This window comes from Pseudochaenichthys georgianus, chromosome 1 (assembly GCF_902827115.2).
Source record: "Pseudochaenichthys georgianus chromosome 1, fPseGeo1.2, whole genome shotgun sequence".
Taxonomy (NCBI): domain Eukaryota; kingdom Metazoa; phylum Chordata; class Actinopteri; order Perciformes; family Channichthyidae; genus Pseudochaenichthys; species Pseudochaenichthys georgianus.
The window spans coordinates 28,784,615-28,805,412 of NC_047503.1; the positions used below are offsets into that span (position 1 = coordinate 28,784,615).

Genomic DNA, 20,798 nt, shown 5'->3' on the forward strand with positions numbered 1-20,798 from the left:
AAGAGTGCGAGACGGGGAACTCGGCAGTAGGAAGTGGTGGGAGCACAAGTGCCATTCTCTCCATTCCTCGACACTGAAGCCTCAGTGTTTCTCTCCCACTCTGGTCTCTCCTCTTTTCATGGGACGTCTGTGAAGGCTCCATGTGGTGTTGTTGCACTGTTCTGTCTCTCTACAATGCAGATCAGCCGTGGGAAAGTCGGCAACATTTAAAATGTACTTAAAAGTGTCATAAGTAAAAGTATCGGGCATCTGATATCCCATTATAACATTTTAATAGTCATGCATCTAATTGTAAGGACCATTTTTACGGTTGCAAAATACAATGTTCTGCTATAAAAAAATAGTGTTCTTATTTTCCTCTCTTTTGGACCTCCTACACTTATTTAAATAAAAACAAAAATATTTACTCTTTTTGGTGAAACTTCCAGCAACGTTTTTATGAGCTCATATGTTTTTAATGTAAACTCTAAATCTGAAAAGTAACTAGTAACTTCAGCTGTCAGATGTATAGCACATTTAGTAAATTACTTGAGTAAATGTACTTTCCACCACTGTTGCAGATACACTACACAAACCTAAATATTGGCTTAAAGATATGTTCAACTTCATAATAAAATAAATACATGTAAATCCAAATAATTGAAGATTTAACCATTTTATTAAGCATGAACAAAGAAGCATATGATCATTTAAAAGAGGGTCGTTACATACCCAACGTTTCCTCACCATGCTGTCAAGTAAAAACAATGAAGACACAAAAAATACACTTTGAGCACTGCCAAATAGTAATCTTGGTCCATCCAGGATAATCTTGGCACCTTGAATATATCAGTCATCAATTATTCAATACATATTATTATAATAAAGTTACCCCTAAAACCATTTTGGCATGTTGGCTCTAACAATCCTCATGCTTCCCAGCAGCTGCTGTGCCACCATCACCAGAGAGAGGGTGAGAAACCCTTCCTGCTGCCATCAAACTCATTGCACTTATATCATTCCTTTCACTTATCAAATGCACAATATAGCAAGTAAACTTCATGATTCATGTAAAGTGATTGTCAAATTACAAAACGTATGTAAAAGTTGGCACAAGTATAAGATGGCGTGAAATTTACATCGTGTTTTTAAATCACATTTCTAAAGGGCATCATGTCTCCCATTCACCTCCAAAATCTCATCCTGCATAAAGTCTCCTCCACCTTGTGCATTTCCTCTCTGCTTCACTTTCCCCTGAACTCTACATTAAGGATGTTAGAGATCAGAGAAAAGTTGGAATGATTAGACAGAGCAACTCTCCTCCACCTCTTTCTCTCTCCATCTTTAAGGTGTTGGCTCCCATCCACGGTGTCCTGGCAGCACCCTGCTGTCCAGATGGCCCTCTTGATCATATCAGGGCATTGCTATCGTCATCCATGCAGTTCACACTGGCCACCAGCGGGTGATGCCGGACTGTTTTGTTGCTCCACTTGTGGGCGTCCTGCAGCCCGGGCTCGAGGAAGTAAAGGCATGCTCCGAAGCCCGCTAGCACCAGGACAGACACCAGCAGGTAGAGGGGCACAAACCAGTCCAAGAAGAGCCACGACATCACTGCTGTCAGAGGGCAGAGGAGGGAGGGGACGAGAAGACATGACGGAGAAAGGGAAGGAAAGGAGGAGTTTTGGGGTTAAAAAAAAAAGTAATCCAGGACAGACTGCAGCATTATGTTCAGTCATTCACTAGAAAGCCTACCTCATTACAATCACAAGAATCACTACTTCCAACACACTGAGATACAAATAAATCTAATGTGCAAAACACACACAGGTGCTGCACTCTAAAAATAGTGCTCAGTAGTAAATAAAGCCACCGTGCTTACCTGCAGACGCTGCTGAATCAGCTGCTCTCGGTCTTTAGATGGTATGGGATGAGCAGCAGCCACGAGTCAAATCAGTCATCAGATAATATCCGGCGCCGCAGCTGACTGTTGCATGTGAGACGAGTAAAATCACAGGTGATGCTCTGTGAGAGGCACAAGAGACAGGAGCTGCATTCGGCTTCATCCTCCGAGCTCCTGCCGCTGACGTTCAAGAGGAGGGCTGGGGGTTGCTATGACAACACCCCTGCTTATGGTGGAGAGGATGGAGGGAGTGGGAGGGAAACTTATATAACTATAATCATTTTTTGTTGGGGGGGGGGGCCTTCAGATGTCTGTGGATGCTCGCCGCCTTGCTGCTCGCTGCGTAAAATCGATTCCACTCCATTTAACAGCAAGGCTATCACACAGTTTATGTGACATTGAGAAAGAGAGGGGCGATTTTTGTGTGAGCTCTAATATCTGCTCTGACTGACGGCGGCTGCAGGTTTTTATGTAGTCACTCCACTGAGGGAAGTGCTGGAAATAAGATTTAGTTTGTTGTGCTGCTGGCTGCAACACAAAAGCTGAACACAGACAGGATTGGCCTACATAATGAGAAGTTGTCAGAGGGTGACATCTCCTTTAATGACTGCCATTTTTAGCTCACACAAGCGTTATGTGTATGAGAACCAGTCAAGTTTCATAGATCAGCTTCAAATTAAATAATGACGTCCCGGCTGCATGAATTATATAAAGAAATAAAACATATTTTGAACAGTGTAGGATTTTATATACAGTATAGAGCTTGGTCAAACTATTCTTTGTCCTAAAGATGATATGAATGAGAGCTGGTTCTTAGTTTGAGTGAGGGAGTGTGTGTGTGTGTGTGTGTGTGTGTGTGTGTGTGTGTGTGTGTGTGTGTGTGTGTGTGTGTGTGTGTGTGTGTGTGTGTGGCCTAGCATTACTATACTTGTGGGGTCCTAAATCTGTTTACACAGGTCACGTGTGGGGACTCGCCTCCCTTATGGGGACAAAATGGAGGTCCATAAGGGGAATCATTCATTTTAGGGTGAAGACTTGGTTAGGTTTGGGTTAGGGTAAGGGTTAGGCATGTGTTGGTTATGGTTAAGGTTAGGATAAGTCTCCAGGAAATGCATGTAAGTCAATGTAATGTCCCCTGAAGTGATGTATACATGGTGTGTGTGTGTGTGTGTGTGTGTGTGTGTGTGTGTGTGTGTGTGTGTGTGTGTGTGTGTGTGTGTGTGTGTGTGTGTGTGTGTGTGTGTGTGTGTGTGTGTGTGTGTGTGTGTGTGTGTGTGTGTGTGTGTGTGTGTGTGTGTGTGTGTGTGTGTGTACTATGCCGGCAGATGCTGAGAGAACACTTTAGTCCGCAGGAAGTCAGAAACAAGTGGAGCGACAACTTCAGGATCATTGAGATGGACGTGATGGTCGCCAGCTACCGTCACCACTGTGTGCTGCAAGACAGAAGAAAATGAATCTTTGAATAAGAAGCATGCAAAAGTAGAAATGCAAGTTTTCTGTGTTTTTGTTATTATACCTTTTTCTAAAAGTTAACTGAGGAAGATATTTTTGCTCGTGTTTGACCTTCATTACTTTGTTGGTGAATTTGTGATACAATTTTTTGTGTACATATTGTACATTTTGCATAGTATGAAACATGTGACAATATTTGAAATAACATTTTAATTTAAGCTAATATCAATGTCTCTAACTGACATTGAGAATTCAAGCTATCTCCATTTTTTGTTTTGTCAATATAGTAAATATATTTTAATGCAAAACATTGAAAACAATAAAGGAATCTCATCTGGTGAGTGAACCCTTTTTGCACTTCTATAAATATTTCTGTTTATTCTGAGACATTGAGCTTGTACTATGTTGCTACTTTTAGATCTGTGCTGCTGCCTGCCCCAATAGATGTAACAGATCAACACAGACACAGACATTGTTTAAAGCACTGTCTTGTTTTAGGGTGTCACAGTCACACACATCAATGTTATGAATGCAGCTTAGTGACTTCGCTTCAAATGGATGAGTACTACAGTTTTTAGCCTTAACACTCCAGGTATTACAATGGTTCTAAATACGATGTTATCCTGCATGTATTTGGAGATTATTTCTCCAAGATTCAAACTCACATTTCTGTCATGATATCCTTGGAGAAGTTTAGAGGCAAATCTCCTTGGGTATAATTCTGGACCAGTAGTTGCACCAAAGCCTTTGTCTCCTCTGGGAAAACGAAGATTTTAACAGGTTACATTTATTTTTTATGAATATACAATCATTTACTAAGACCCATATCAGTGTAGTGATCAATATCTTACAGAACAACTAGAACAGAGGCTTGAATCCTCGACTGTATCTCCAGACTCTGCTCCAAGCTGATGCGCACTATATTTTTCTGGAAACATAAAATAAAGCACAGCAACTGTACAAGCTGAATGCTAAACCTCTGTTGTAGAAAACACAAGTTTACAGATAGTAGGAGGGGAATGTGGGGGGGAAGGATTGGGAGGTGTAAAGTGACTCACAAAATTAATTTGCAGGTCTCTTGAGAACACAAACCCTGCAGAAGAGAAACACATTCAGCAGATGTTAGAAACCAAAATGAGATTATTCCTCTGTTAGAGGAGAAGGAAAAATAAACACATACCTCCTTCACTCTGAACGAGACCTCGCTCTAAGAGGGTGTGCACCGACCGTTCAGACAGAGTGGGGTTTGCAGCCTGCAACCTGAAGTAGATAAAACACTTAAGCCAACAGCTGACTTTAGGAGAATACTAAAACTCTAACAGACAGATTTGATTATTGTTTGGTTTTATCTTTCTGTTTTAGAATTACACACCTACTACATTTTTGGATAGATAGAAATTGATGCTGCAGAACGCGATAAATCGTCTCTTTTTACTCCAAACCAGGTTCTTCCTTGGTCAAAACCTAACGCCTACTTTACCCACAATGCAACATATACATTCTGGTCTGAGATTCAGATTGATTCTATCCAAATATATTTTAAGTAGCAGCTTTTATTGATGAGGATTGGTTAACATGTGGTCACGAAGTACTTCTCAGCTCCATACCCTCAGATTTGACTTTTTCTCTTTACCTTTAAGGGTTAACATTTTGGAGTCTCACCATGCTTTATACAACGTATTATAACATATGCATTATAACTCCCCTACATCCAACACTAATGTGTGTGAGTTTCCCTTTAAAACACACTTCAGATCAATGCAAAACATCCCACACGAATGGGTCATTATTAAATAAAAATGTGTCATGAACTGGAGTGATGTAGTACCTCTCAGCTGCCTTCTCATACGTGTAAACTCTTTTCTTCTCTTCCGTCTTTTTCTCATACTGAAGCATCTCATCCATTCCCTGTCGCATCACTTTGGGTATTTCTTTCTGCGTGAAAAAGACACAAAACTACTGACTGCAGTGTAATATGAAAATAAATGGGGTATAATGTAATACCACTGCTGCAATCACAGACATTTTAATATTTTAATTGACCTCAAAGGCTAGTCAACAACTCTATAGGTAGAACAAAAACTTGATTACTTGATCTGTAGGTAAGAATCCATACGCGTCCAGCAGTATAAAGGCATCTACCATCTCAGGATACAGTGCACTGAACTGTGGAAAACATAATATTGGCCAAGCAAGAAAACACTGTACAATAGTATATGAAAACAGTGATAATGCATGCTCTTAATTACCAATGCAGCGATGTTGCCACCTGTAAGACAGGGAACAAATAATAATTCTCAAAGTTAAAGACAAGTACATTACTTGTTGATGAAAGAAAAAAAAACTCTCATTTGGGAGGCTAGAGATATTCAATGTTTTTTATTGAAATAAAAGTGTCTTAAATGTATAATAAATCCCCCAAATAGTTGACTATACATTGATTTTCTCCTGACTTATGGATGAAATCACTTGTTCCAGCACTGTTTGGTTATCAACTCAAGAAACAACACTATAATTACACCCAAATGGTAAATTTCATCAATTGGACCAGATTTTGAACAACCTTAAAAAAACCGTTTCATTATAGAAGAGGAGACATTGTTGCCCTTGCATTTGTTGTTTTATGGAAGCAGAAGATGTGAAAATGCACAGTGGCATGTTTGTTTTTGCTGCACTCACCCATACTGTGGCCGATGATGGTGAATGTTGTCCACTGGAGGCCTGTGGGAGTTATTTAATGAAAGCACATCTGATTAAATCCAGTGTAACTTACGGCTGTACTTTTGTTGCAGAGATGCAAAGAGTAGAACACTCTGCCCCTCCATGTGAGGTCGGGCCGAGACACTAGGGGTTTTGAAATCCTCACTTCTTCTCCCTGGCCTTCTAGTCAGAGCGGAGTATGATGACACCTGACTATTCCCTGTGTTTTTTGTTTTTTTTATATTTCTGTTTTTAAATTATTGTCTTTTATTGTGTAATGTGTTTTTATTACATGTACAGCACTTTGGCTCGACCAAAAATCACTTTTAAATGGGCTATATAAATAAAACTCGATTTGATTTGATGCAACAGAGTCCTGCAGAGATCCAACATCTTGATCTTATTTAAGTGAAGCTAATGGATAAAAAGATTGTTCAAATTATTGAGCTCACACACCGTCAACGATTCTGCGTACATCAGCCACGTTAGCAGGAAACGTGTAGAGAACTCCAGCAGGACGATGAGAGGACAAACCGTGGCCGGCCAGGTCCACCGCCACATATCTGCACTCTGACAGGAAGTACAAAGGGAAATACAATTATTAAAAACTACAAACAACCTGGAAATCACACGCATTCTCCTTTTGGTCCCATTAGAATCAGTTTAAAGGTGTCTAGTATGGGGTCAGTTCAGTCTCAAAAATAAATAAAGGCACACAAAAGGATACACAAATGTAATTCCGGATTTATATATAAATGTCTCCGTCCACACACATATTTTTCAATGCACACACACAAACTTATCATTTTATAAATGTAAAAAAGTTTCACAAACATATTTCTGATCCACACACAAATAGTTACATCAAAAACACATTTGAGTGTTGTTACATTTATATAAAAAACGCTTTCTGTGTGCGAATCTCTCTGCATTTGTGTGTGGATCTCTCTGCATTTGTGTGTGGATTTTTGAGACTCCCCTGACGCAGCTAGATTCACACACACACCTTTTTTAAGAGGCGAGTGTCTTCGGCCAATTAGATGTCTGCTTAATTTTAAGCCAATCACATGTGTGTGCCCCCACGAGGGTGTGCCTAATGCGTTTCCAACGTAGTGTAACATCTACGCGGTTTGCGGAGTCTGGGGGTGTGAAAGTTCAGAGTTCATCTCCATCAACATGGCTTCTGGAAGTGGCGCTCCCGAGAGAGATATATATATATATATATATCTCAACAGTTTTTACACCTGCAGCTTTTTTTCTTTAATAAAAGAGTTTTGGTAGAATTATTTTTAGCTATTATCATTGTTACACTTTTACACTTGCCACTCCCTTGAACACAAGCAGTACATTCAATGATGGTTCTTTATTATTCATATAGTAAATCAAACTCAATTCAGTTGCTAAAAAAACTGTATTTGACAATTATATATTTAAAGTAGCCTTTGGTAAACAACAAATTATGTTGTTCCCCAGATTGAAACAACACCGCTTTCCTTTTCACGATGAGGTTAAAAAAGGTTGATAGCTAATTATTATATTTTAAAGGGACACTGACCAATTATTGTATTGTATACTGAAAGGGGATTTTTGGAGAATTATTACATTAGAAATGCATAAATCATAACCATGTACTCCTGATGCAGCACCTGCCATTTCCAACCTGTTAAACCCCGAGCCTGTTTTTCAGGTTTCAGGTGTGTATGTGTAAGTGTAGCTGTGTGTGTATGTAACTGTACCAACGCACTATACAATAAAACTACACTGTAGGTCATGTGTGTAGGTGTACTTGCACAATAAAAAAAACCGGAAACATGGGTAACATTTGACTCCAACTGGGGCAGATTTATTTCAAACATTTTACCAACACACTATAGGCATGTAAAAACAAACATTTTACCAACGTACTATACAATAAAACCATACTGTAGGTTTGTAAAAACAACACATATTTTACCAACACACAATAAAATCACACTAGGTATAAAAAAACAAGTATTTTTTTTTAAATAAACACTCAAAATGTTATACCTACCTGAACTTTATACCTACCTGAATGTTCCAGTATTTAGGTCGTGCCACTCCCTGAAACAGTTCCTTTTGACAGTGAAGCACAGAGGGACCTGGCACTTCCTGCAGTACACAGGTGTCTTTACCCTTTTGAGTCCAGCATCTAGGCACCTCCCGCAGTTCTTCCTGACCTTGGTGGCATCTTCCCCATAATACTCGGGCATGCATGTGAGTGGTGGAGGGGGTGGTGTGGGTGGTGGAGGTGGAGGGGGTGGTGGAGGTGGGGGTGGTGGAGGTGCAGGGCCTTCAGCAAACTCCAACAATTCTGCAGCAAGCTGCTCCCTGAAAGTCTTCTGGGTGTGTGGCTTTGTCCTGCTGGGGTCACACCTCATCTAACAAATGTGGAAAAACAAAGAGATTAGATTAATTCACTGGCTTATACTTATAGGATAATATTGGACTATAAATGAATAATATTACACCATATAAATAAGTAAACACATGTATATTCATTCACTGGCCATTCATTTAGAAAATGTAACTCCAAAAAGACAAGTAACACTATTTAGCATTTTGGCTAATCATTCCTGTTGGCTAAGCTAACACTGTGATGCAGTTCCACCAAACACAAAAGTAATATATAAAAACAGAGAGATTACATACCTGTTGTGGAAGTTCAACATCCGAGTCACTACTGTCCGGATCCAGGTCTGGCTGGAGGAGATCTTCATCATCCGACAAAGAGTCATCTGGTATGATCATAGCTACCTAACCAACTCTATCTACCTCAGGATCAGGATCTGCCACCGGATGCAGGGCTTGGCCCACCTGCCACAACTGGTTTGGAGTCATGTTTTGCTCTGTCCTGATTGGATGGTTGGCCCATGCCTCAGTGAAGACATCAAGGTTGGCCTGGATGCGTGGCAGGAAAACATAGTGGCAGCAGAATATGTGCAGGATGCTGCTGATGTCAAGCAGTGTTGTTCCTCAAGAGAGTGCAAGGTGTTGTAAAACACACCCGTAACACTGGAACACATCACGCCAGAGACGTTCAATTCTGTATTTGAAAAAAAACAAGGTCATAAATTGTAGTTACAGATGATTTGAACAAACTGTTCAATTTTCAAAGTTGAAACGTAATATTGTTATAATTTGGCAATAATCCATTGAATGACACAAGAGTCAGTGCACCATCATAAAGTACATTTTTGCTTGAAAATGTTCATGATCTTGGCCTTTAAATTCCTTTTAAAATTAGAATTTTCTTCTGAAAGTTTGTTAAAGGGGATGTTAAGAATGAATAGTCTCAAAAGCTTCCAAAATGAGGCTTGACTCACCGTTGGTTGTGCACGCTTTTCCCTGCAATAAAGCTGTTCATGTCAGTTCCACGAACTGAGAACATTAATTCTGCTACTCTAACATTTTCCCCTCCATGATCTCCTCTCACTCTGAAAAACAAATCAATTATATGCTTCAGGAAAATTACACAATTAAAATATATGTAGTATATAAAATATATGACACTACAGTATACTCCCAATAATGTAGTGCCATAAAAATTGAGGAGAGGCCCACAGTTTTAAACCCCTACTGTACACAATTGTGTTGTCATCTTTAACAATTATAGTTGTGTCAGCAAAGCTAATACATGTTTCCGAGCGCACTTTAGAGGCCTGGAAAGGTATGTGATGGCTATTGTTTTATCTTGTCGGTTCAAACATATGTTCAAAATATGCCTGTTTTAACTAAGAAACAATGTGCAGCTATTTGAGGGGAGCATCTACATACTATGGATAGGTCCACAATCACAGTAAAAATTACATTTGGAATGATATGAATACCTCAGTGGATACCCATGCTCGTTCACAGCTTCATTGAAGAAGACCAAGTGGGTGTCAGCAGGGGCGCCGCCAGGGATTTTGGGCCCCATGAAAATATATCACATTGGGCCCCACCACCAGGCACAGGCCACTTTGTTTATAAATTACCTCGAGGGCCGTACCAAATGGTCTAGTGGTCCGTATACGGCCCGGGGGCCGGAGGTTCCCCACCCCTGCTTTAATATAAGTATTAGTATTAATATCATAACCAAAATGTCAGTGATTAACATTTTGTTTACAGACTGATCACTCAATGCTTCAAACTGTCCATCATCCTAAATAAACTAAAAGCAGTTTTTTGTTTTATATAGATCATTGGCTATGTGGGAAAATACTGTGTTTGAAATGTATAATTTAAATTAGATTTAAATTATACATTATACAGCTAGATTAGTTAGCTTTTTTGTTATATATATATATATATATATATATATATATATATATATATATATATATATTTTGTATTCCAGTCTCCCTTCAGATATGTTATGTGGCATGTTATTCAACACAATACTGCTCACCTCCTTCAGTTGGGAGAAAAGCTGGTTCAGGTTCAGCCTTATGGGGGGACAGGGCTGCTGAGCCTAAAGATGGATCTGTTGGACCTGGCACCAGGGGGAGGGACAACTGAATTAGTATGAATAGGCGCTAAAAATGTGCCTGCATTTATTAAAGGTAGGTAGGTAAGAATGGAGAAACCAGCACAAGTGCGCTAGAATTTGAAAGTACACAACCGAAAAAAATCTGCCCCTTCCTTCAGAGTTCCTTACAGAGCCCCTCCTCCAACACACACGAACGCGCACATGACCAATGAGGGCACGAGATAAGCTTGTGCACAGATGGAAGGCTGACAGGCAGGTGGAATTCATTTTTCCAAAAGTCCAGTCATTTTTGCCGGGCCAGCTCAGATGATTGGTCGTGCTTTTTACAGCGCCACGGCTTCCACAGATGACATTTTTGTATGTATTTATTGTCAAAGCATTTAATATATTCATTGCTATCGGGATGTTAAGAGCATTCCATGGAATATAACAAAAAGTGTTTCTGAAGTGAATTACCTACCATACCTTTAAATATCAGCTAAAAGAGCAGTGCAATTAAAGACCTCTGAATTCTCTGTAAAGATATTAACAGTAGGTCAACTTGTATACAAAAAAACATTAGCTAACAGACTAATTTCCACCACTCATGGACCACACCCACCTTTTCTTGTGAAAAACTGGGTGACATACTGTCGCCCTTTAGTCCCTCTCTCTTGTCTTTCTCTCCTTTCTCTTCTTTTCTTACAGCCTGACTTTGTTGGTCGTTGAAACATGGTACAACACACGTATGTAGGCTAGCATCCCTCCTCACATGCTTTCACTCTCTGCAAGTGCCGGTGCCGCACCGCGTTTGGAGGCAGGACCAAACCATTACATGTAAATAGAAGGGGGTGTACAGAGGCTCTGGGTAATTAACTTTTGGAAGAAAATAAGTTAAATGAATCGTAAGTTTAGTGAGTAATTTATCAATATAACATTCTATTAATGTTAATTATTGAGGATTGATGAAAGGATACTTACATTTTTTTTCTTGATGTTCTGAACATTTTGGGGCCCCTGTCAGTCATGGGCCCTTAGAATCGTCCTAACTTTTCACCCCCTTACGGCGCCCCTGGGTGTCAGACCGGTTGTTGTCTGCTACCTTCAAGTACATAATCTACATACAAGTACATATATAATATAACACATTATCAACTTAATCAATTAGTATTCATTGCAACATAAATCAACTGACGAATGACATGAAACGGTAAGAAAACTAGACACCTCAGAATGATTTGATGTTATATCATGAAGCCTCTTGACATGAGAAATCAAGTCAAAGCTCAATAGAGAACCGCAGTGACGCGTCCTAAAACCCGGAAGTAAGTTAGCATTTTTAGCACTTCCGGTTCCTTCGTCAAAAAAGCAATGTATTTTCTCCATAGGGTTTTGGAAAATAGCTCGAAATAAGGTCTGTGGTTGACACAAATTTAAGAGATAAATCACGTTTTGTTCTACGACAGTAGATACATCAGCAGTGACCCCACTGGTGATTTGTGAAGAGTTTACGTGTCTGAAAAACGATGGTTGTTACCGAGTGGCTGAATAGGACTACAGAAATGGTCGAGTCCGTTGTACGTCATTACGCCTACACACGTAAACACTCCCGCTAAGTTTGTTTTCCCCTGTGTTCTGCTTGAAAGCAAGTACCTGCCTATCTTTAGTAGCCTATCTGTAGTCTCTTTAGTATCTGTATATCTATATCTTACCATTAGAATCTCTATTTTTGAAATGGTCATTTTTAACACCGTAGTTTTATAAATTATAGAACAATTAATTGCCAGTGTTTTCCAATTTTACTCGGCAGTTCGTTTCATTGGCTAACGTTAGCTAAAGCTAGCGCTACTAGTTAGCTACGCAATGGTTTGTTGCTTTGCTCCGGGTTGCAGCCACAGGTCTTCGCATGAAACGTGCTCGTTCTATCGTTTCCCGGCCAATGTTTTCCAAAGGAGAGTCTGGATTCGTGCCATGAGGTAAGCTGACGTTACATTGTTGTCCATGTCACGGTGAAATGTAAATGATGGGTAGTGTATCGCCGTTTTAGAGATGGCACTGCTGAAAAGACCGCAAAATAAGTAAAGATAATGAATACATCCTATTAAAACCTGTGTGGCTTATATGATAAGTCTAATTAGTACAAGCAGCATAACGTTTCACCATGTAACTAAAGATTGTAGTCAGGGAAATCAGTTTGACATATTGAACTAATAACAAATCACCTCTGGCTGGCAGAGAACTCTCTGCTCCATAGCTTCTCTTGGACGTAACATCACATGTACATTTTACATTTATATTCAATTTAATATTCCATCCCTAACATACTTTTGTATATATAATAACTTATATTTTGTTTTTCTTGTTATGCTGCTGCAACACAAACATTTCCCCAATTGGGATCAATACAGTAATATCTTAATTAATTAAGAAATATAACTATTATAATTAGTGTAGCAGCTGACACCTATTTTCAATATGGATTAATCTACCTTTATTTCTTTAGTTCAATTTTGATCTATAAAAATGTCAAAATAGTGAAAATGTTCACGAGACAAAGTGCAAGGTTATATCTTTAGATGTTATGTTTTAGCCTATGTACTGTATGTCTTAATGCTCTTATTTGTGACGATGTGACTTCCATGAAACTAATATTTTATATCTTCCCAACAGACGAGCTGACAGGAAGCCTAACCCCCTAAACGCACCAGGAGCGTCTGCGCTGCGCCGCGTTACGGCTGCGCCGCGGCGGTCGTAAGGATCGCGGCCACTCTAGTCAATGGGTGCTATTCCACCACACGCGCCGCGTTACGTCTCAGACGCGTCCCAGAAGCGGCTCGGCGCAGCGCTTCTCTAAAATTAGGATGAATCCTATTTTTGCCGCGGCGCAGCCGTAAGGTCGGACAGGCAGCCCCCCCCTCGCAGGAAGTGGAAAGGTGAGCATCCGGGCCAGGCCCATCCCGCGTATATACTAATTTAGCAGACCCCCCTCCTTCATCACAACACCTCCACTACGATACGCACAATGGACGACGAGGAGTTCATAATGGAAGTGGAGAAACACACCATTGTATACGATGTAACCAATGCTTTTTACAAGGACAACATCAGAAAGGACAAGGCCTGGTTTTTAGTCGCTGCAGTTTGTGGAGTGGAAGGTAACAACTACATATTAATGTTTTAAAGTTAATTAAGAACTGCGAGGCTGCACACACGACGCTCCGCTTCCGCAACGTTTTGAAACGCGCCTGGTGTGTTAGGAGGAGGAGGTCGCAGCGTGGCGCAGCCGCAACGTAACGCGGCGCAGACGCTCCTGGTGCGTTTAGGGGGTAACACTCTAACAACCACAACATTGCAAAGGCGAGTAAATGTAAATTAAAAACGATTCACAATTTCTTCTTCTTTCTTGCAGTGAGGTGAAGCTGACCTTGCACTTGGTGCCAGTAAGGATGCTCCTCACGCAGGCTGAATGTTTCTCTTCCTTACTGACACAGAAGCCCTTGACTTGCAATGCTTCACTAATTGTCATTTCCCTGGCTCCGTAGGGACACTTTACCTCCAGCACAGCGGGAGACCCTTCCAGACCATCTGGAGATGCCCCCAACACTCCTGATTGGGAGAGCCACAAACCTGACTCATGGACCTGCATCTGGGTTGCAGTGGTGAATGCCCTGACGCCCTCACATTCATTCATAGTCCCCCACTGTACAGACAAAACACCACCAAGGGCCTGTTGTTGCCCTAGCACCCTGGCAATAAGGGAAGCAGTCACACGCTTTGACCTCAGGACAGCTCCAACGTTGCTGGCAGTCAACCTTCCTTTCCTGAACAAATGCCAGTTTGGGTTGGTTCGCTGACCAGTGTAGCCACCTGAATTGCCCTCTGTTGCTCCTCAGACAATGCCATGCTTGCCACAATTGCCTCAGGTCCCTGATGCCCAACAGATTTGAGAATTTTAGGAATAGTAAGTGTTTCCAAGCTGTAGTGTTCCTCTTCTGGCTCGGGGGAGAGAAGCCAAGACATTCCTGAGAACCTGCCCCAGAGTCTGTCCCTCAGCCAGTCACGATCTTCGGAGGTGGGCTCTCTTGTCAGCGGGTTGAATGAGTTATTGGTTGGAGGAAATAGCTCCTCCACTGAATGCGTACGTTTAGCTGCCTTTGGCTTCTTCCACTGACAGGGGGTGTCAGTGCAGCTGAAAGTGTGGATGGCAAAGATGGCTAATGCAGCCGCATGACTGCATTTCCATTCTCCACATGGGCATTCACATTTTGTGGAGAGAATTCCCTCTTCTCCTGTAGATACCTGTTGTGGTGGGATTGTTTTATTATGTAAAATATATTTACATTTATAATGCCTTCCCAATTATAGCCTACTGTATGTTTATTTCATGGATATTTCTGTGTTTTCTGGTGTGTAAAATGTGTAATCTTGGGGCCTCTTCTCTTTAACGTCTACATGCTACCATTGGCTCAGATAATGAAGAACAACAAAATAAGTTAGCATAGCTATGCAGATGACACACACATTTACCTAACCATTTCACCAGGAGACTATGCTCCATTTCAAACACTGAGTAAGTGCATTGAACAAATCAATGACTGGATGTGTCAGAACTTTCTCCAATTAAACAAAGATAAAACTGAGGTAATGGTTTTTGGAGCCAAGGTGGAACGTATAAAAGTTAGCGCTGAGCCTCAGTCTGCAATGTTCAAACCAACAGATAAAGCCAGAAATCTAGGTGTAGTCATGGACTCTGACCTGAGTTTCAACAGTCACATTAAAACAGTTACTAAATCAGCCTATCACCTAAAGAACATATCTAGGATTAAAAGACTAATGTCACAGCAGGATTTGGAAAAACTTGTCCCGTTATCTTCAGTAGACTGGACTACTGCAATGGTGTCTTCACAGGTCTCACTAAAACATCTATTAGGAAGCTGCAGTCCTCACTAACACTAAGAAAGTGGATCACATCACTCCTGTTCTGAAGTCTTTACACTGGCTTCCTGTGTGTCAAAGAATAGATTTCAAAATACTGCTGCTGGTTTATAAAGCACTGAATGGTTTAGGCCCAAAATACATTTCTGACCTCCTGCTAAATGATTAACCATCCCGATCTCTCAGGTCTTCAGGGACTGGTCAGCTTTCTGTCCCCAGAGTCAGAACTAAACATGGAGAAGCAGCGTTCAGTTATTATGCTCCAAACATCTGGAACAAACTCCCAGAAACCTGCAGGTCCGCTGCAACGCTGACTACTTTTAAATCCAGCAAGAAGACTTTTCTTTTTGCCGCTGCTTTTAATTGAACTATTCACATCTTAAACTGCACTGTAACTTTTATCCATGTATTTTTTCTTTTAATGTTTATTTTATTAGCTTTGCTTTTTAATGACTGATTTTAAATGCCATTTCTTAATGTCTTTCATTTTTTGTAAAGCACTTTGAATTGCCATGTGTTGAAAAGTGCTATATAAATAAACTTGCCTTGCCTAATAAAGATTTCATGTGACACATAAAATGGATTTGTTGATGGGAATTAATGTGAATAAATTAACTCTAGGTTAACGGTACTCTTGCTATAACTACTCACCGACACTCTATAAACCTTGTCCCTCATGCTAGCCCTGACAACACCGGTAAGCACACCTTCATCTAGGCTGCCCGTGTCCTGACTTGTAGTGGTTCTCTCTATCTCCATTCTTCTTGTCATCTTTGTAAAACGATATCAGACTGGTAATTGACACAGCCATGACATCTAGTTAAATTCAGTGTGGCTAAAATGAAAAGCTTTGTTAAAATATGCAAGCACGCGGAAGTCAAAGTCAGCTTTATTGTAAACAAATTCTACATGTGTTATACATCCAGAAATATCGTTTCCCACAGTGTGACATGTAGCCTATACATAAAACAAAAAGGGCCTAGATAAACGGGGTATACAGTTTAAAATGTTAATATATTTAAAGTGTTCAAAGTGCAGTTTCAGTGCAAGTCAGTTGAAACGATCTTAAGTTGGCGTGACGTTGAAGTCGTGCGACGCTGCTGTACTGGCTTGTAGTTCGTTTATAGCATAACGTTAGCATTTCGCTTTTGGCGACTAGATTTATGATTCAAAAATTATAAAAGTAGGAGAGACATGTGGAGATTATCCGGCTGAACAAAACGTGATCCTTCTCTTAAATGTGTGTCAACCACAGACCTTATTTCGAGCTATTTTCCAAAATCCTATGGAGAAATTGCATTGCGTTTTTGACGAAGGAACCGGAAGAAGTTTACATCCGGGTTTTAGGACGCGTCACTGCGGTTCTCTATAGAGAGGCGAAGTCCCTCCCTTTCCGGGAGGCTCCATGGGACCCCGGAAGCGTAAAATTATACATTGAAGTCAATGGAGAGAGAAAGGTTATCTTTTGATCCCGTTTGAATTGTGCCACGAATGACACATATGATGTTTGTCAATTTAAAAGAATATTTTGCAAGTCAAAACAATTAAAATGTGTCGTAAAACTGTGAAGTTACACATTTTTTTGTGTGAAACCGCTGAGTGAACTACAGGTCTCTTGGTCTCGCACAATACGCGTCACCATCACAAAGACGGCCGTCACGTTAGCAAATGTCACCTGTTTCTTTCAGAATGAGAATAAAAGTATAAAACGAGGTGACTACAAGACTGGACACGTTGAGAGCTGTACATACACGAAAGGGGAGTTATTCGGTTCTGTAAGAGCAGCGGGACCGGCTTTACAAGGTGTCGGTGAGTAATATGAGTGCAATGTGTAACGTTAATGTCAGCTAGCTAACATTAGCTAACAAGGTACACTAACGTGTTTTGTTTCAGTCACTAGTTTTCTCCTTAAGAACTTCGTGGTCTCTGTGTATGCTGTGGATAACATTAGTGTTCACAAGAACAAGGTAAACTCCCGTGTTTTGTTTTAGTTGCTCTTCAGATTGAAGCGGCCAGTTTTATATTGACTATACTGTATGTGTGATCTCCTTTTACATCTCGTTGTGTCATTTGAGTTTATTTGCTGTGTGTAGATTCAAGGGTTTTGGTTATCTTGTCAATTTGTTTGGTTATCCAGGCACAGCTGTGTGTGACTCCCTCGGGTACACTGGTATGTGTTTTCCTAATGTAGAGAGCATTGATTAATTAATAAACTACACACTGAGTCTAGATCCTGACCAAGTCCTTTTTTATTGTTGATCAAATGTTTTTCAAAAATGTATTCATACACATTTAGAAAAATACAATGTACAATCACAACCAGTACAACACACATTACAAAAAATACAGAAAAAACAAACAACAACAATCAGACAAGAGGACAAAACTATGGAAAAAATAACCCCTCCCACCCCAGATCCGGACCATCCTTGTATTATTGCTCATTCAATCTATTATAGCATGCTAACAAACATGGTACTTTCTTTATTTGTACAGATCTGCATGGGAGACGATGGCGCGATGTAGAGCGCTGTCTGTGATTGTGCACGGGGGATGTACAAATGCAGCCACGCTGCAGCATTGGCAATATGTGCCATGTGGCAGATCAGCTCCACAGATGCTGAGTGCCAGTGGAGGAAGCCTGGCACTTCCAAAGTAGTCCAGCCGGTGTCTCAACTCTACCAACAGTGAGAGGAGACATACAACCCACTGGCCAGAGACATCGCCACTCAGGATGTAGACTGGTTCAGGTCTGCACTGAGGGGCGCACAGTGTGGCATGGCATGGCTTCACCTGAGCCAGAGCCGCGGCCTCAACATCAGGCCATTGTCACCGTGCCGGAGCTGGTGAAGGGGGTCGGGGGCTTGAGGCAATTCTTGCCTCAATGCGACTGAGCAGAGACCAGCAAGCTGCCATCCAGACAGCCACCGGAGGACAGCGGACAAAGTGGCAGTTACACAGGCGGGGCAGGTTGACAGCCAGCAAGTTTGGTTCTGTGCTGCGGTCGGGACTTTCATCCACTCCATGCACGTCCCTCATGAAGAGGGTGCTCGGGGGGTACAACTTGGACGGAGTCATGGCTGTCAACTGGGGGGTTTTAAACGAGGCCGAAGGCTTTTGTGCAGGCCTCTCAGGAGACAGTGTTCGAGTCTGGTCTCTTTGTGAGTGAGTCTGTGTTTTGGGAGCATCCCCCGATGGACTTGTGCAGCCATCTGCCCTGCTGGAGGTGAAGTGTCCACCATCATTATATAGGATATATATATATATATATTTGTATACATATCTGTAAATTGTATAATTTTATTTGATTTAAAAGTATTTTTGATCTCTGTCTATAAACACAAACTGAGTAAGATTGACAATAAAGTTGACTTTGAAAAATATATATATTCTTTATGAAAATAGTTGACTGTTGGCGAAATGAATCCAAATGAAACGTTGGACTGAACTACAACGCCTTTAAATCTCTACGGACTGTTCTTCAGTGGGATGGCAAGTTCCTATCTTTAAACATTTATTAGTTTTTTCTCAGAACAGATTTGATTTTCTGAAGTTAATTTAACTTTGGCGACCATGTAAGGTCATTATTAAAAAGGTACAATCAATTTGTTTAGGGTTGAATAAAATAATGATAAACATTTCATTTGGATAATTTACTGACAGAATAAGAAACTCAATGATGCTCTACTCACCTGTTCCTTTTTATAAAGTGAAACAGTTGAAACGATAGATTTTAGTAAACTTAAAAACAACCTTCTCCAAAAGCTATCAAGGAATATACCGAATACTTGTTTTAGAACTTTATTACATATTTTTATATAAATAGTTTGAGTGATCCATAATTGACAGAAGCTTGTGTTTACACTGACCTGTCACTCATATATTAATGTCTTTGTAACTTCTTTAAACCACGACCTCACTCATTTCTTTCATTCATCACGGTTCAGTAAACTAAGTGACACATGAACCAGTTTAATCATTATACTAACGTAGGATTGCAACTCTTTGAAACTGTAGGTGGCTCTTAAAAGAGCCGTTGTGTTTGGGTGTGCTGGTCTCAGGTCAGTCTAAGCCCTCTCGCGGATGCAGCGGGCCAGCTGGATGTCCTTGGGCATGATGGCGACCCTCTTTGCTTGGTTCATCTTACTGGGGGGGCAGCTACATGGATGTCGGTGCAGTCCACAGTCATTGTGCAGTTGAAGGCAGAATGGATTTATTATTGACTCAGAATGAAGCACAACTTCATGTCATACAATACATTGACTTTATTTGTAATTGTGTGAAAACATATGAGCATTGATTAGCAAGCAGGACCTGCAGGAACAGAGCACAGTGATGGATGGAGCTGGGAAGAGAGAAGAATAAAGAAAACAGATCAACTTTATTATCGGATATTAAAAATTCAATTTCAAAACAAGTTGCCGCTCCTACAGTTTTCTAGTGTGTAAAGATGATTTCACTTGACCTATGCACAATATCACACTCAATACATGTGTGTCTCTGGGGGGTGCATTGTGCCTTTGATGTATATAAATAATATACCATAACCAAATACTATTACGTACAGTGGAAATCAGGCTGCCAGAGCAGGTCAGTGTGCATGTTCCTCAGGGTCTCAGGAGCTACAGGTGAGGGAAAGGAAATAAAAGAGAAAAAGGTCAGTAACAACACTTTAAAGTAACAACACTTTGAATAATTATCTCTTTTAATAATGTTCTCTCAGTAATCACTCAACTACTGTCTTTCCAACAAACAGATTGACTCACTATCATCACAATGAAACACGTCCAGAAGAATGGACCACAGATGGAAATTAGCTATTAGCTATAATCTGGCATATTGCATCTCTTCTCTTTGCTGAGATTAATGTTTGTGTATGCATGGTCCTTCTATAAATAAATACATGTCATGCAAAGCTGCCTGCCTGCCTTCCTTCCTTCCTTCCTGCCTGCCTTCCTTCCTTCGACTCTCCCTGAACTGCCTGATCTTTTAATGTGCAATGTTAACCATTTGAGCAGATAGCATTAAGTAGAAAAGATCGCAGATGCTAATCTGCCGTTAGCCTACCTCCCGCCCCCTTAGCACCTGGCGATAGGCTCCTCTTCAAATGTTTCACAAAATACTTAACATCATGACTACTCTTACTGTTTAACATTTGGGTTCACTTCATGTTAAGGCTAATACAAATGACAAGGCTAAGTAATGTGATGCTAACTAACGTGCTCGCTACTAGCTATGTAGCTAGCTTGACTGTGTTTCATGCACAACATGTGTATTACCTGAGATCTCTGATCCAGCGACTCCTGGTCCTTTCATCAGACGGGAAGCGATAGAACGAGCTATGATCTATAAGTATGATCACTT

The 20,798-nt window shown here is 40.6% G+C and overlaps 1 protein-coding gene across 1 annotated transcript in view; it reads right to left on the minus strand.

The window, feature by feature from the left end:
* Positions 1-3,192: 3,192 nt before the first annotated feature.
* Positions 3,193-20,798, minus strand: part of LOC117446043 (serine hydrolase-like protein) — a 73,856-nt gene continuing 56,250 nt past the window's right edge. Inside the window, exons 3-12 of the mRNA XM_034082066.1 lie at positions 6,488-6,601; positions 6,011-6,052; positions 5,581-5,600; positions 5,423-5,497; positions 5,160-5,266; positions 4,512-4,591; positions 4,390-4,424; positions 4,183-4,259; positions 3,997-4,087; positions 3,193-3,312 (exon numbers count right to left, since the gene is read on the minus strand). Coding sequence (XP_033937957.1) covers positions 3,193-3,312; positions 3,997-4,087; positions 4,183-4,259; positions 4,390-4,424; positions 4,512-4,591; positions 5,160-5,266; positions 5,423-5,497; positions 5,581-5,600; positions 6,011-6,052; positions 6,488-6,601 — 761 coding nt within the window. The remainder of the gene's footprint in view (positions 3,313-3,996; positions 4,088-4,182; positions 4,260-4,389; positions 4,425-4,511; positions 4,592-5,159; positions 5,267-5,422; positions 5,498-5,580; positions 5,601-6,010; positions 6,053-6,487; positions 6,602-20,798) is intronic.